This window comes from Spermophilus citellus, assembly GCF_964194105.1.
Source record: "Spermophilus citellus genome assembly, chromosome: 1".
In the NCBI taxonomy this organism is placed as follows: Eukaryota; Metazoa; Chordata; class Mammalia; order Rodentia; family Sciuridae; genus Spermophilus; species Spermophilus citellus.
Genome location: NC_138182.1, coordinates 246824562 through 246841175, shown reverse-complemented (window position 1 = coordinate 246841175; position 16614 = coordinate 246824562). Strand labels below are relative to the sequence as shown.

At 39.3% G+C, this 16614-nt stretch overlaps 1 protein-coding gene across 1 annotated transcript in view; it reads left to right on the top strand.

Annotated features, from left to right (window-relative positions):
* The first annotated feature begins 12870 nt into the window (after window positions 1-12870).
* ITGA2 (integrin subunit alpha 2) overlaps window positions 12871-16614 on the top strand; it is a 100414-nt gene continuing 96670 nt past the window's right edge. Inside the window, exon 1 of the mRNA XM_081278823.1 lies at window positions 12871-13033. Coding sequence (XP_081134949.1) covers window positions 12964-13033 — 70 coding nt within the window. The 5' untranslated portion in view covers window positions 12871-12963. The remainder of the gene's footprint in view (window positions 13034-16614) is intronic.

The following is a 16614-nucleotide window of genomic DNA, read 5'->3' as shown; positions in this document are numbered from 1 at the left end:
TTATCTCAAGTATTTTGTAACTGTCGTGGAAATCTAACCTACATGCAAATTGAGAAGCAGTCATCATTCCAGGTCCTGAGCATGGAATCAGCATTGCTTTGAACTATCTAACTTGGACAGTGAGACACTAGTTCTGGGAACTCTGTGGTGCAAAAGTGCCTGGGGAATGCCCATTTGCAAGATGACCCCTTGTCATGGAATTCACTAGTTCAATGCTTTGATTTCAAATCCCAGCTGCCAAGGTAGAAAAGATGGACATAAACTGCAAAGCCCCCATCAAGTTGTTTTTCTCAACTTCATCCTGTTTACCCCAAGAAGTTTTTCATAGTGAAACTTTTAATGCTCAGACCCATATAATAAACATGCAGGCTTTTGTTCTTTTGTTAGATCCTGTCTCCATCAGAGCTTGGATAACCCACCGGACCCCACTGCTGCTCCATTTTTATATTTTTATGCTGCTCACTATATTTCTTTTGACTTTATTTTCTCAAGCCAGGTCACGGCCTGTATTCAGTTAGCTATTCACCCACTGTGCAGGCGGCAGCAGATAATTCCATACTTCCAAGAAGTATCAAAAGATACTCTCTATCATCAGGGAATTATTTTCTTACAATTCTTTAAAAAAATGTTTTCTAGAGAGCTGTGAGTAAATTATGTCAACTCCTAAATTTATGTTTTTCTTTTTCAAGAAAAATCTTAATGCATTGTCCATCATTAATCTTCCTTCTCTGAATTCATACATTAATTACAGTCTGCCCCAGTCCTTATCACATTAAATGGCATTTGGATCACATGCATTTATCCATGCACCCTACTTCAGTTTCTTTTGAAGATAAACCTAGATTTGTACACAGTTACAATTATCCATAGATGTGCTGATACACTATCTGTGATCTGCAACCACGCCTGGCTCTTGAAAATAACCTTCCCCCAACTCCTTCTGAAAGTGTAAAAGGGATGTCTCATTCTTAGAACATAGCTTCTTGGTTATCGAAAGGTGTCCGCCATTTTCTTTCTCTAGCCTTTTCTCTTTAGCATCTCCTGCTGCAGCTTCCTTAACACAAAGATGCCATTTCTTCTGAAATAGGAATGAAAATATGTTCTTTTAGCTGCTGTAGTACTCTCAGCTACTTTGATGCTCTTACTCCTTCATCCAAACAAACAAAACTCCTCTTTCTGTTTGAACCCATCACCTGGGGTTAGGCTAGACACTTCTCTACAATCAAAGTAGCTTTTCCTTTCAGATTACTTCATCTGTCTTCTGCATCAAGGTAAGTTCATCCATGAGATTTTTAAAATTTCAAATGCATATAGACCCCCAGCGAATTCTCCCACCATTCTTGACCTCCATAGCCAAAACCAAAGCAGAGGCCTTTACTGCATAAGTTTGTCTTACTCTGCAAGCTGACAGCTTCCTGGTAGCAGGATGCATTGCAAGTCTGTTTTGCCCTCATTCTGCCTTTTATGCAACAGTTGGTTACAACAAATCCTTAAAAATCTGTGCTGTGTTGACTGTATCCGGACCTACTCAGTGTGAAGAAAGGACTGTGCCTCACTATATAAAAATGCAGAAATTGGCTGAAGGCAAAAATGAGATTAAACACTAGATTTTCCCAGAAAATATTGATTAAATTTAAATTGTATTTGATGGCATTGTCGTGGAGTCATCCTGGTCTGACAGAAATAATAGAGGAATGGGGACTACTTCAGACCCCGAGGGGTTATCTAACTGCCTAATGAGGCATTTGTTTTATGTTTAAATATTATTTTCACTGATTATAAAAAAGAACATCCATTCCCTTTTATCAATTTCTACTCAAGACAGGCAAATATGCTTAGATAGATTGAAAATGCCTTTTAAATAAGTGATTAAATATGAAGAATGAGTCTCTACTTTCCTTGAGTAGACATTGTGGCATTGATATTGGCATTTTTGTTTCTTTAAATTGCATTCACTTCCACCACAGCTTCCTTCTCAGAGGACATTGCCGCAGCCCAGACTTTACTTCACTTATCTCCCTTTCTATAGAGTTATTTATTTATTTATCTTTGTAACTTAAAATTTTCAAACTCTACAGTTGGGATTATTTAGGTAAAATTTACATATGGTGAAGTTTTAGGCTCAAGTCAACAGTTTTAAAAATGTACATAGTCATATAACCTGCACCAGTCACAATGGAAAACATCTCTATTGCCCCAAAAGTTTCCTTATGCCTTTTTAGTTCAATTTTTTCCCTCATTCCCAGCCTCTGCAGCCAACCTGATTTCTGTCCCTTTAGTTTTGCCTTTGAAGTACGTCATAAATTGATTCATAAAACAAATGGCTTTTATGTCTGCTATTTTCTGTGGGAGTTCTGTGTTTGGGATTGGGGTCTACAAACTTCATGATTGTGACATGCTTGGAGACTAGGAAGTTTCTGTGCAAAGACACAGAATGCCTGGCTGCTAGGAGATGCCTAGCTACTGGGAAACTCCTGTGCAAAAGCACAGGATGCCTGGCTGCCATAGCCTTGTCCTTCACAAGTTTACCCTGCTTCCCAGACCTAGGATGCCCGGCCTCCTCCCTCTAAGATAACTATGCAGGTGCACTATCTGGTTTCCTTAGCAATGTCCTTGGAGAGAAGGGGCTCTGGTTGTATTAACCTGGACCTTATCTCAGTTAGCTAGCACTCCGGTTAAAGAAATACTAATTAAAATATAGTCATGGTAACCAGGGGTTCTTTGAGTTAATAAACTCCCAGGCAGGGAGGAGTGGACACTTCACTTCTGCACTTCTCCTTCACCACTTCACTTCACTCCTCTGGGCTCCACCTGTCTGCCTGCTTATACCCTGTGTCTGTGTCTGTTCTTCTCTGCGCCTCCTCACAGGTATTCCTTCACAGTTTTCCTTTAATGTCTTCCATGTTGTTGCATCCATCAATTGCTCTTTCCTCTTTATTTCTAAGTATTATTGTATGGACACGTTGTGATTATGTTGATTCGCTTGTTTTCTTGTCTTTGAGACTTGTGTGTATGAGACAGGTAGGAAGGTATTTTTTTTTACCATAGTTGGATTTTTTCATTTTATATTTCATATAAGGTAATATGGTCCTTGGGGAAAACTCAGGCCTACTGACCATATTTACACACCTGGCATTGCCCAGACAGAAATGTGCTCCAATCCTCTATTCTACACAGATGGCCTATTGCATTTATTGATTCTTCCACCTATAGATTCGAAAGATGTAATTAGGGATTTCATGTATGGAAGTATAATTGGCCACAGAATGTAATGGGAAGAGAATGGGTGTCAGGGAGGTTTGGTCCTGTGTCTCAGCTCTGCTCTTTACTGGTTGCTCATGCTCAGACATGTTTCTTGAATCTGGCTGTCTAAAAATTAGTTTCCTTACTCACACAATGGAAATACTGATGTGCAACTCAAGAAGTTATGAGAAGCCAGAATAAAATAAGTTTTAAACAGTGATAGAGTTCTCAGCAAATAGTCCTCTCATTCTTCTTTTCTCATCTCCTTATTCAGAATGATCTTTTGGCATAGATAAATTTTTAGACTTCTATTATAATTTCAGACAACAAGAAGGTTGTTTTCCTTTTAGAATCCATATAAAATATTTAAATTATTTTCACTGACTTGTAACTCCCACTATAATGAGCATTAACAAATATTGCTTTTTATTTAGTCAAAAGTAGTCACACTTTCTTTTGTCATAGCTTATATAAACACTCCTATATTTTTAACACATAGAAATGACAACAGTTTTTCTTTGGATTCAAATTACACTGTGTATCAGCATATAGAAAGTGACTCACAGAACTGGTTAATCTAATTTTTCTGATTGACACCGATGCTTGTCACCTATCTTCATCTCCATCACCATGTTCATCATTGCAACCTACAACCTTAAAATCACACCTTACAGGAAGTTCTGTTGCTTTTGCTGTAAATAATAAGAGCCAATAAAAACATATCAGGAAACACTAATTTGGATAGTGGGCATGGAAATAGACTATAAGAAAAAATAAAGAGCAACTGAAATTTAATGCTATATAATATATCAAGCAGATGTATGTAGCCCTTGTATTCTCAGCTTGAGGAATACAGCAGGTACACTGTAATGTTAGAATAAGATTTTTCTGGCTCAAGCCCTAACTAAAGATATGTAGGAAGCCCAGGACTACTCTTCCCTTTTGAGCTTCTGGGAGTTACTAGACTGCTGTTCTCATAACATCCATTTCTTTTATTTCTCTTCCTACCATCATGTCCCAACTTTCAACACAGATTTATGGTGTGGTCATTGCCATTTTCTCTGCTTTTGATATCATCACTTGAACATGATTGGTGATTTTTAACTTAATGTTCAATCCCTCCTCTTGCTCATTTCTAGCAATCTGCCTATTGAGATGAGGAAAACACCTACCACCTACCATTGCATTTATATTTCAATTTGGTCGATACGTAGTACTATTTTTTACTCATACACTGGAAATATTTTACTATTGTTACCAATTTTTTTTTCCATATGACTCTGTAACCTTTTTCCTCTGGGATTTAGAATTGATACCTTGCTTTATTCAAATTAGTCTTGCATTTTTAAATCTCTTGTTTCTTGAATCAGTATGTCACACCTTGATGATTTCCTGGAGATAGTTCCTACCCTGGACATTTCACAGCTCAAATAGATTTGTGGGTCTGTTAGGCTAGCTCTGTTGACATTTAGACGATTCACAATACTATCTAGTAATGTGTGTGTACTTTTTAAAGTTTATTCAAAATACAAATATACAAATATGCAATGTCAAATTGTGGAATTTAAATATGTGAGTTGGTTGTATTTTAACTATACCTCCATGTATGTCTTAAAGAAAAAATATAGTCACTATTAATTTTGTTTTGTTTTGTTTTGTTTTGTTTTTGGTACCAGGGATTGAACCCAGGGGCACTTAACCACTGAGTCACATCCCTAGCCCTTTTTTGTATTTTACTTAGAGATAGTTCTCACTGAGTTTATTAAGGCCTTGCTAAATTTCTGAGGCTGGCTTTGAACTCACAATCTTCCTGCCTCAGCCTCCAGAATTACTGGGATTACAGGTGTGCAACACAGCACCTGGCTACTATTAAAATCTTACACCAAAAAAGTGAGTGAGTGTGTGTGTGTGTGTGTGTGTGTGTGTGAGAGAGAGAGAGAGAGAGAGAGAGAGAGAGAGAGAGAGAAAAGAGAATGAAAATACAGAGTGCAAAGGTTTGTGCTAGGGCTGGAGTTGGATTTTGTCATTTATATAATGTGGAGTTGGGCAGTTAGGTGAAGGCAAAGATAGAAAGGAACAGAAGCCAAACTGTAAGAAAATATAGTGGAAAAAGTTCTGCGCCAGACTCAGAAACTGAGCCCAGGGTCCGGAAGAAACCATATTTCTTGGTATGATGCAGTAATTTTATGTGAATTCTTTATGATCCAGCTATCCTGTATGTACCCTGCATGTGTGTGGGCTGGGATGAGAGTGGCTACAGGTAAACCTCACTGATTGAGTGTATGCATCAGGACATAGCAAGCCTTCTGGGAAATCCCTCTAAAAGAACCTGAGTCTGAGGAAGAGCAGCAGCCTCCTCATTTTAAGGCAGATTCACAAGCAGATCTGGAACCAGGAAGTCTGATGTCATCACAAATCATGGATATGTTTGGGGACACACAGTCTTTTAGTGGTAGAGGCAGGCATGAGCCAACAGCCAGGACTGATCTTTGAACACAGGAAGAAATAGTTCAGGGTATGATGACCCAACATATGCTAGTGGGAAAAGTAAAAGGAGGACATTTGAGCATTTGCTCAAGTATGTCCTCATTTGTATGCAGAAACTGGTAAATACTCAATTTACAAAGATATGAAAGCCACTATCTCTGGGATTATGTCATGGGCCACAACAAGAAGAAAATAAACTGTGTTGTCATAGTTTACCATGGGGAAACTTCCATTCTCCTTAATTGTAAGCCTTAAAATATCTTCATTTACCTGCAAATCTAGAGTATTTGGATGGTACAAGTTATTTTTCATGTAACTGTGCATTATAAATGGTTCATAATGAACCTAAAGAAAATGTGCCCAGATGTTCTTTCATCCTAGTGGATAGTAAAGACTTCCATATTCATTGATCCTATGCAACATATGATTTTAGCTCAAGCAAGACTTTGAAGACAATGTTTGATAAAAAGATTTCAAAGTCATTGAAGACAGCCATTGAGAATAAACCATTCCAGTTTTCACCTTGGTGCTTAGTTTATAAACATACACAAGGAAGATGATAGATAAATATATAAGCGAACAAATATGTTTTAAAGTGATTATTTTAAGATTCACAACTTAAGCCAAGTGAAGGATCTTGGTAGAAATTATAAGAATTTTTGAGAGATAAAAAGTCTGGAAGAAAATTATGCAGGAAACCTGGGATTCAATATTATACCATGAATTAATCCAAAGTTTGTGACTCAAGAAGAGCTATTGCTTTTTCATGTAATATAGTAAAGGCATAGAAGTAGAAAAGATTTACATGTTGATTAAGATTAAAATTCCTGGCAGAAGTGAAATTCAGGATCTTTTGAGCTTCTCCCAGCCTCACTGAGCTCATTCTTTTGATGTGTAAAAATATCTCACTGGTCTGCCAGTCAAATAAATGCTAATGGTAATATTGGCTCTGTTTGACTTTTTTGATGTTAAACATTTGAAATGCTTTTTCCATCTAAAAAACAGACTCCAATCTTCATGGTAGCATCAAAATTACTTCAAAAAATAAGAGTTAATGTCACCCATGAGATGCACTCAAAGTTAAATAACAAAATGGCTGAGGGAGAAGTCTTGGCATCAGAACAGAATTAAAATCACCTACAGAATCAAAGATTGTGCATTCTCAATAGAAGATTTTAAGGCAAAAAAAAATCATCTTGAGTGGTTTTATGAGTGTGTCAAACTGAAAAAGATCCTTTCCTGAGTAAAAATTAAGTCTCACAGAATCCAGAGATAGGCCATGGAAAACTAAAAGCATTTACAGGATGAAGTAAGGCCATGGAAATAATAAGTAATTAAAGAAGTCACTCTACAGAGAAGAACAGACCAGGTAGGCAGAGAGGCAAAGCCAAGAATTCACATTATCCTAAAGGAACACAGAGTGGTTTTGCTCTTGTCTTTCCATTTCCTCTTTAGTACCTGACTCAAAAAAATTTCTTCATAATTTTTCAATTCACTATTCTTTGACTTGAGCTAGTTGAAGTAGGATTAATATTTTCCCCTTGAATTAATCTCTAACTTAAACATCCAAGTTTTCCAGAGAAAGCAGACATAAGCAGCCTTGATTCATCATCTGACACATTTCTTTTAAAAAAAAAAAATCTAAAGTACATATGGAACAATGTTTCCCCTTCATTGAGCTTTTCCATGTTCTAAGCCATAAACTTCTTAAATTCTTTTCTCAGGTTTACCTTAAAGGAAGACATTAGGTGTTAGCTGAACAAATGCATTTATTTATTTGTAGAAGAGTTATTGGTTATTAGCTCAGTGTCAGGCCTTGTTTTAGGAGCTGTGAGTTAAAGAAGTTAATGAGACATATTCATTGCCCTTAAAGATTTCCCACAGGAGAGAGCACTGTTTTAAAGATAGTCCAGTTCAAGGAATAACTTGATAAATAATAATAATCACACTAGATTAAGAGAAAAAGAGAAGCTCTTAAGAGGATACAGGGATGTGTCATGGAATTAAAAGTAGGAAGGGCAACTAAGGCTCCAAAATAACTGGAAACAGAAAATAGAAGAGACAAAACCCCCAAACAATCTCAATCTCTTTTTATCACCCTGACCTCAGTTCCTTGTTAAGAAAAGAAAGCCTCTCATTCCTGTATCTCTACATCCTATAAATAACTGCAGATTGGCTCTTTCCATACTCATTAAAGAAAACTGATTGCCCCAGGAGAACACAAATTCTTAGCCCATGTGGTCAGCAAAGACTCTAGCATTTCTATATCCTGAATACAATTTCTTGGAAGAAAGAACCTGATAAATTCAGTCTGGATCAGGTGACTCCCCCAGTCAGTGGGAGGTGCGGTTATATGACTCAACAACTACCAGAGACAAGTTGCAGGGGACTCTGAGAAAGCACCATGGGTAGACCTGGCAGATTTCTTGACACATCTGCCATACATTTAAGAGATAAGAATAGTCAACCCCAGGGGGAGCTAGAATAGAAGCATGAATGAAATTTGTAGATGGGGGGCATAGAATTGTATTTTTGTTTTTCCTTTGTTTGTTATAAATGGAAGCTCTCTTTTACTTTGGAATATTTTATGACTCAGCCAGTACCTGAAGGCCTGTGGGTGCGTGGAGCTTAGTGGATTCTGAGCTTTCCTCAGTCATGTCTTACATTTATTCAAAAATGATTCAGGAGTCACTGGTTACTTCATTTCTAGTTTTCCAGGACTTACATAGAATTTCACATTCACTATCCTTTTTTTAGGTCTAAGGAGAAAAATGTGAAACTGTTAGGAAATTCCCTTCATAGTAGTAACTATTTAATAGGAATTTATTATTGACCAAGTATAGATTAGACTCGTGATTCAAATAAGGTTTCAGAGATTTAGTGTTTAAATGAGAAGATGGATTATACCCATATAACTAAATTCATCATACCATAATACATTTTAAAAAGATTATTTGGGGGAACAAAAGTTAGGGGAATCAAGAGGTGGGCAAATAATACACAATTTAACGAGAGCCCTAAAGTAGAATTTGAAGGAATGAAGTACAAGAAGAAGCCACTGTAATTTGGGGGCGGGGAGCAATGTTAAGGAATTAGCAAGGAAAAATGGGAAAGTGGCCAGTGAATAGGTGAATTGGGCTTGTTATGGTTTGGTGGCCCCATAAAGCTCACGTGTGAGACAGTGCAAGAAAGTTCAGAGGAGAAGTGATTGGGTTGTGGGAGTCTTAACACAATCAGTTACCAATCAGTTACCACTCAGTTAATCCCAGAAGTGGTAGGGTATAGCCTGGAGGAGGTGGAAATTTGGGGTGGTGTTGGCTATGGGCTATATATTTGTATCTGACACATGGAGACTTCTCTCTCTGCTTCCTGATCATCTGCTTTCCTCTGCCACATTCTTTTACCATGAGGTTGTGCCTCGTCTCGAACCCCAAGGAATGGAGCTGACCTTCTATGGACTGAGACTTCTGAAACTATGAGCCTTCAAATAAGCCATTTCTCCTGTACAGTTGTTCAAGTCAGGTCTTTCAATGAAAGCAGTGAAAAAGCTGACTAAAACAAGCCTACACCTAGTATGCCAGAGGAATGCATTGACAGAGACTGCAGAAGTAGGTTAGGGCTCCGCTGGGATCTTAAGTGCTAAGATGCTTGAATTGATCCTAGAGACAGCCAAAGATTTCCAGCAGATCAATCCTGCATTTTAGAAAGAAAATTGTGATAAGAGGTGCAAAAGGAAGACTGGAGATGGGAGGGGAATAACCATAGAAAGATTATGTAGAATGTCATTCTGAAGTATCAAAAAAGACCAGGGAAAGGAGGGTGCCACAGAGAGCCATGGCAGAGACCAAGGATAATATGTGTGGTGGCAGCTGGCCTGCTGATGGCCCTGTGAGGAAAGAAGAAGTTTCTTGTTTAGTGATTGTCACATGGGAATAAAATAAGCAAAGACCAGCAGGACATGAAAATAAAAGAGATCAGAAAGGAATGCTGGGAAAAACTGACCTAACAAAATTCCTAAGAGCTAAGAGAAGGAACAGACTGAAGGCCCTTGCTCCATGCCTGAGTGCTTTCAGAATATGGTCTCTGGTCTCTCAAGACCCTTTCAAGTGCTCAATGATGTCAAAATTATTTTCATAACAATATTGATGCATTATTTGCCTTTTTCACTAAGCAGACATTTGCCCTGAGGATGTAAGGACAATGAGGGGTACTGGAAATCATACTTTTTGTGCTAGTCACTCAGACAAAAGTGGGGGTGGTCAGTAGGCTAATAACTTTTAATGCCACAAAGTAGAAAAAGTTATTGATATGGTTTCTTATTCCACATTGAAACTAGTATTTTAGCAACAAATATTTGTTGAGCTTTGATGTAATATTAGAGATTCATCTATATTGTCCACTGTTTTTCCAAATATACATCTTTCTGACTCTATATTAATCTGTATGACTTGAGCTAAACTACATATCACAACATAGTGAATGCCAAAACATATATGAAAATCAATGTCTATTTTTAAGCCATATATTAGAAAGATTGACAAAAGTGTAGAACAATGCACTCTTTTCATGTATTATTTTATTTTAGGAAATATAGTTTTTATAAAACTATGACATTTATGTTAACATATAATGGGCTCATTGCTATTTTAAAAATCAATTAATACATAAATATCTGAAAATTATCTGCTTTAATATCTCACAGGATAAACATCAATAGAAATAATTCACAGAAGCAACTATTCTTTAATTGTTTGAAGTGTCTAATGCATCACTATGACCAAAATATCTGACAAAAAAAAAAAAAAAACTTAGAGAAGGCAAAGTTAATTTTGGTTCATAGTATCAGAGTTTCAATCCATGGTAGGCTGACTCCATTGCTCTGGATCCAAGAAGAGGCAGAACATCATGGCACAAAGGTGTGGTGGAGAAGCACTGCTCCACAGGAAGCAGGAGTGGGGGAAAGAGACACATGAAAGATGACCCTTCCAGAGCACTCACCTAGAGACCCACCTCCTCCAGTCACCTGCCTATAGTTAACACTCAGTCCATTCAAACTAGGATGGACCAGATGGGTTATAGCTCCCATAATCTAATCATTGCATCTCTGAATATTTCTTCATTAACACAAGAACTTTCCAGGAATACCTCATACCAAACCATAATACCTCCTTTAGCCTTCCTTACTTCTTGTACAGAATGTGGTGTAAAACTCAACTATACCTAGGCAGGTTAGCTCCAAGGTGTGTGAAGCAGGGGTTCACAAACTGTGTTGTCTGAGGGACCCTTTCTGCTTTTTAAATTCATGGGAGGCAGGAATTTGTCCCTTTATTTTCTAAGATTTATGCTTGCTCTGCAAAAATATAGCTCTAGATCTATTTTGTATCTCATGGCAGTATAATGTGAATATGTCCCGTTCTGAGATCAAAAACAAAGAAGGGTTCATTTGGGTTTCCAGCACCCAGAGACAAAGAACATTAAAGGAACCATCCTGCCTCCCAAACAAGGGTCTGTTCCAAACACTTACTCACATTTCAGTGAGTCAGAAGGAAACAGACAGATATTCATCTCCCTGAAACCTGGCTGACTTCCCACAAGATGTCTGTGAGGAGCTGAGATTGTGTGTCAGGGGCCACCTAAGAGCTCTCAGGTGGTAGCTGGCATCTTAGTAAGCAAGTAAGTACACAGACAGGGGAAAAAAAAAACCCACCTTCACTGCCAGTCAGGATTAGTAAGTAACATTAGTAAGTGACAGATTAGAAAACAGGAAAGGAAAGGATCTGAGGCTATGTTCAAAGGTGTGGAATTAATACTCATGATCGTAAGCAGTAGCATCTGATGAATATCAGTTTAATACTTTAATAATTCAAGACTTCACCCCCTATTGTGATTATTTTTTTATTTAAAAAGCATTTTATTTTTATCAAATAATTAAGTCCTTCCTACCTGGAACCACTTTGCTTCTGGTGGTAGTATCCCATTCTTCTTATAGTATTGCCCCATAAAGATTTGAAATGGTGTTAATAAAAATGATTAGGTAAATAACTCTAATTTATGAGAACATCTGGTTACTTCACAAAATGTAGTTACTGGAAGAATTCTGTTTTCATCAGTGTGCTGGGAATTTATGGGTGAACTTTTAGGAAGAAAAAGATATTTGGAGATAAAAAGTGAATATTCTATTTCTTAGGTTTGTAAGTGAAATATCTCAGATACAGTTATAGAACGTTCTCATTCCAGGCCTGAGACTGAAAGAATGGAAGAAAACAGTCATGGTGTAACATAGAGGGAGAGGAAGAGCCATCAGTTCATAATCAGTTCATATATGGGTTCTCACCCTTCCTTTTTGTCTTGAAATAAATCATTTAACTCAGTAATCGATTCAGCTCGTTATCTCGGGAGAAATGAATGGTGATATTCTCATTCTCTCTTCTCTCTCTCTCTCTCTCTCTCTCTCTCTCTCTCTCTCTCTCTCTCTCTCACACACACACACACACACACACACACACACCTTTGTGGCATTCCAGCTGCAGGTCTAACTTAAATAGCACCTGGGATAATCATAACTTGAGAGTAGATCTTTCCTGATGAGTTAGTTTCTAACCTGGTCATTCTGCACTTATTTTCGTCGCGTTCTCCACCCACTTGGAGAAGGCAGAAAGCCACGCACCACTCAGCCCACAGTAACTGTAGGTGAACTGTAGGTGTAGGGTTAGAGGTTTCCCCCTGGTAAGACTGAGAGCCACAGAGGGCTGCAGAGGGTGTGGGGTTGTCCCGGGGATCTGGAGGGTTCTCTGGTGGGCTGACAAGTCGTCAGGGGGCGGTTCAACGCGAGGACTGGCGCTCTTCAGTGGGAATGTGCAAAGCGGGTCTTGTCCAGGGCAGAAAAAGGCGCTCGGTCCCCATTCCCACTTCCAGGATGGCTAGGCTGGGGGATGTAGGGGAATCAAGGTGTGGTGCTGGGGGTGTGGAGAAGCGGAGGTGTAGCCTGCGGGGCCACTGGGCTGGGACTTGGCGGGGCGTGGCAGGGGCAGATCCGGCGTTGGCCGAAGCGGGAGGGGCGGGCCGGGGCGGGTCCTTTCGCTGCAGGAACTGCCAGGCAACTTTCCCCTGCTCTTACCCAGGCAAGTCGAGAAGCCCTCGGACAGCTTCTGCAGTCTCCCGGTTGTCCTGTCCCTCGATCGAGAGTATTCTCTGCAAACTCAGAGCATCTACAGTCCCCAGAGCAGACCCAGGATGCGGCCAGGACAGGCAGGGGGCGCGCCGCTGCCGCTGCCGCTGAGGCTGGTGTTAGCGCTCAGTCAAGGTAAGTCTGCAGTTTGCGGCTGTTCGGCTGCAGGACACCCTCACGGGCCTTGGCGGTGTGAGTGAGGGGTTATGTGGGGCCAGGGAGTTAGCAGCGTGAGTCTCGGCTGTGATTCCACGTGGACCTGGGCTCCCAGCCATCAGGAGCTGCTTGGAGAGATACACCCTTATCCCACTCCACCTCACAATTGGGGTCGTGAGACATATTTCACCCTGTCATGAACCTTCTGAAGAAGCACCAAAGTCATCTTCCTGACCACTTTGGTTTGGGGAACACACACACACACACACACACACACACACACACACACACACATTAGGGGTTTGTGGGTGGTCTGAAGACCGCGCATCCTGCAGCCCAACTTCCCCTGTTAGTCAGGTACCACACCTGCTCAGGACCAGGGGAATAAGGAATCCAGTACAGAACAGCAGCCAGGAGCTCCCCAGCGCGATGCCAGTTAGGTCAGCAGAAGACTCCAAAACGCTTATTTTTCAACCCAAGAGTGTGAATAATTCCCCCATTTCTTACTTCAGAATGCAGTGCTGGTGTTTCTTTCCATTGGAGACACAGAAAAACACCAAGTGCTTCTTAAATACTTGGCAGAGGGAATTTCTTCCTTCCCTTCTGCCTTCCTCTCATTGTTGTAACATCATCAGTGCAAAGAATGTAAACTTAGACCAGTTTTTTCCACTTTCTTATCTTGGACCCCGCAAGGCTAGAAAAAAGTGGGAGAAGAAGCACCAACTTCAGTGCGGTGGGAATAGGGGCCACTCATCGCCCTGACTTCTTTTACACTAAGTAGGGAAATGAAGGCGGGGATGCTGAGCCTCTGTGAGAACATGGGGGATAATTTGTCCTGACTTTTTTCCAGAGCCTAGTATGTACCTAAATGTAAGAACTTTAGTTTACTTGAAGGGAGAAGGAATCATAATTGTATCCTATAGTTTGGAAAATTACAAAACAAACAAATGTGGTCTCTGATTTTCAAGTGTTTTCACAAAGAAGGTAAATATTTCCTTAACTATCCTTTGATGCTGACCTTCTGCCAGTCATGAACTTTATGGTGGAAGAAACTTAGTCCAACAAAGTTGTATTCCACATTGAAAATTGGTCCCTGGAACACTACACCTTCTGAACAGTAATATAAATATAAACCAGAGCTTTTCATCTCTCTTCAATTACCAGCATTAAAAGAAGCTAAGGAAACATAACATCATTTTCTAATCTTTGAAATGTCGAGGCTTGTTCTGTAAAGAGTAGTGAAAAACTTTAGAGGAATGTATTGCTGCAAGGCATAGAGTCAGGAACAGAGATTATAACCTGTGGTTAGCTAATAAGTCAAGCAGAGGTGATTTAAAATGACATCTGTTAAAATATTCTGTGTATTTATTTGTTCCCTCCCACTGCTCCAGTCATTTGAATACTCAAGGAACAAGCTTTTTCATGATTTGAGATGATTATAATAAAGCTTTGTCATTTGTGATATAAATTAAGATTCTTAGGAAAGTAGCATTGTTTTTTGGTACTTTGGGTGTCTGAGGTTAACATAAATAATTAAAATCTCTTGGCCAGACAAAATTATTATGGCATTGACCTCTAAATCAACTAGGTGATGAGCATTCTTCATCACTAAACACACCACATATGTGCAATTGTGTTATATAAACACATACCAAGTTAAAATTCCACATAGGTATGTGTCTATTCACCTTACATTGTCTCCAGTATACACACAAACTACTTTAGAAATATATGACCTGAGAATCTCATTTTGCACTTAGATTCCAATCTGCTTCCATAAACCTGCTCACAAGTGCTTAAGAGAAAGTTGTATTATTTATTAATCATACAAATTCCCATATTTATCACTTTGGATTTTTCACAGGCAGGTTGAGGGTAGAAAAGAGACCCCAGGAGGCCAAGATAATCTGAAAACTAAATAAAGTCCTAGAGAAAAGCAACTGTAACTGAATGAGTGAAGTCACATTTTCTCCAGTGTGTTAACAGCCCATTCCTTCCACCTGGATGCTGGATCACATTTTACTGCCTCTAGTAGGGTCTGAGCAGTTAGCCCTCTCTAATGTAGATCTTTAAATTCTCTCAAGAATGTAAATTCCCTTCAACCTGTAAATATTCTAATTTCTTTCATAGTAAAAAAAAAAGTCTTTCTCCTCCTCCTCCTTCTCCTCCTCCTCCTCCTCCTCCTCCTCCTCCTCCTCCTCCTCCTCCTTTCCTCCTCCTCCTCTTCCTCTTCTTCTTCTTTTGCCTTACTGGAGATGGAACTCAGGGCCTCAAGCATATGCACACTAGGCAAATGTACTACCACTGAATTACATCTCTAATCCTGTATTTCATTTCACTTTAAGACAGGGTCTCACTAGATTACCCAGGTTGGCCTGGAATTTACAAACCTTTTCCCTCAGCCTTCTGAATAGTTGGGATTACAAGCATGCACCCCTGCACTCAGCTTCCTTTTAAGATTGAATTTCCTCCTGAAACACCCTCTACCTCTCTGACTTTGGTTCTCTTTGTTTTTTCTTCTATTTTCTTGTACATTTTCTTTGTCTCCTGCAGAGACTCATCCATGTGCCCCTTATCTGGGTAGTGTTTGCAGAGCTCCACCTAGGAACCTCTTCTTTTTTTTTATTAGTTGCTCAAGACAATACAATGATCTTGACATATCATATATTTGATTCAAATAGGGTATGAATTTTCATTTTTTCCACGTGTACAGATTGCAGGATCACATTGGTTATATATCCATGTGTATACATACAGCAATCCTAGTGTCAGTTGTATTCTGCTGCCCTCCCTATCCCCCCTCCCCTCCCCTCCCCTCCCATCACTATTCTCTACTCATTCTACTGAGACACTTATCTCATCTCTTCTTCATTGTATTGCTGCTTGCTGGGTCAGCACCATGCCCAAGCCAGGATCTCCAGCCACACTCCTCTCCCAAATTCCAGATTAGTATTTCCATCAACCCCCCAAGTTTTCTGTCCACCTGTCCTGTAAAGATGTCAGACTCAACATTGCCTAAATTGAATTCATCACCTGTCCTTCAATGTTCTCCTGTGTTTTCTACTAAGGTTTAATGGTAGTACTGTCTTGCAGAGAACCCAGAAATTTGTCCCCATGTTTTAAATCTCACAATCAACCTTGAGATTCTGTTGGTTCTTTCACCAATCATCTAACTTCAGCCACCAACACAGTTCTGGCCCTCTTCTTGTGGTATCTGGACAACTGGAGCTTTTAAACTGACTTTCTTATTTTACTTTCTTGTACTTCCAGTTCCTTTTCCTCATTATCACCAATGTTGTCTTTTAAAACACTTATCTGTGTCCAATAACTCCACACTTGATAAGTTTCCCTCTGACATAGGGTAAAGTTCAAATTTTTTGGCATGTCATTAAAAGTCCTTCACTGTCTGAATGCAACCTACCTACTGTCTACTCCTTCCTGCACAAAAACACACACTGGTACACACTACATACATGTACACACACATATACTCCAAAGCCTTATATATACATCTGTATGCACCATTGTGTATACACCTGATTCATCCATGTTTGGTATTA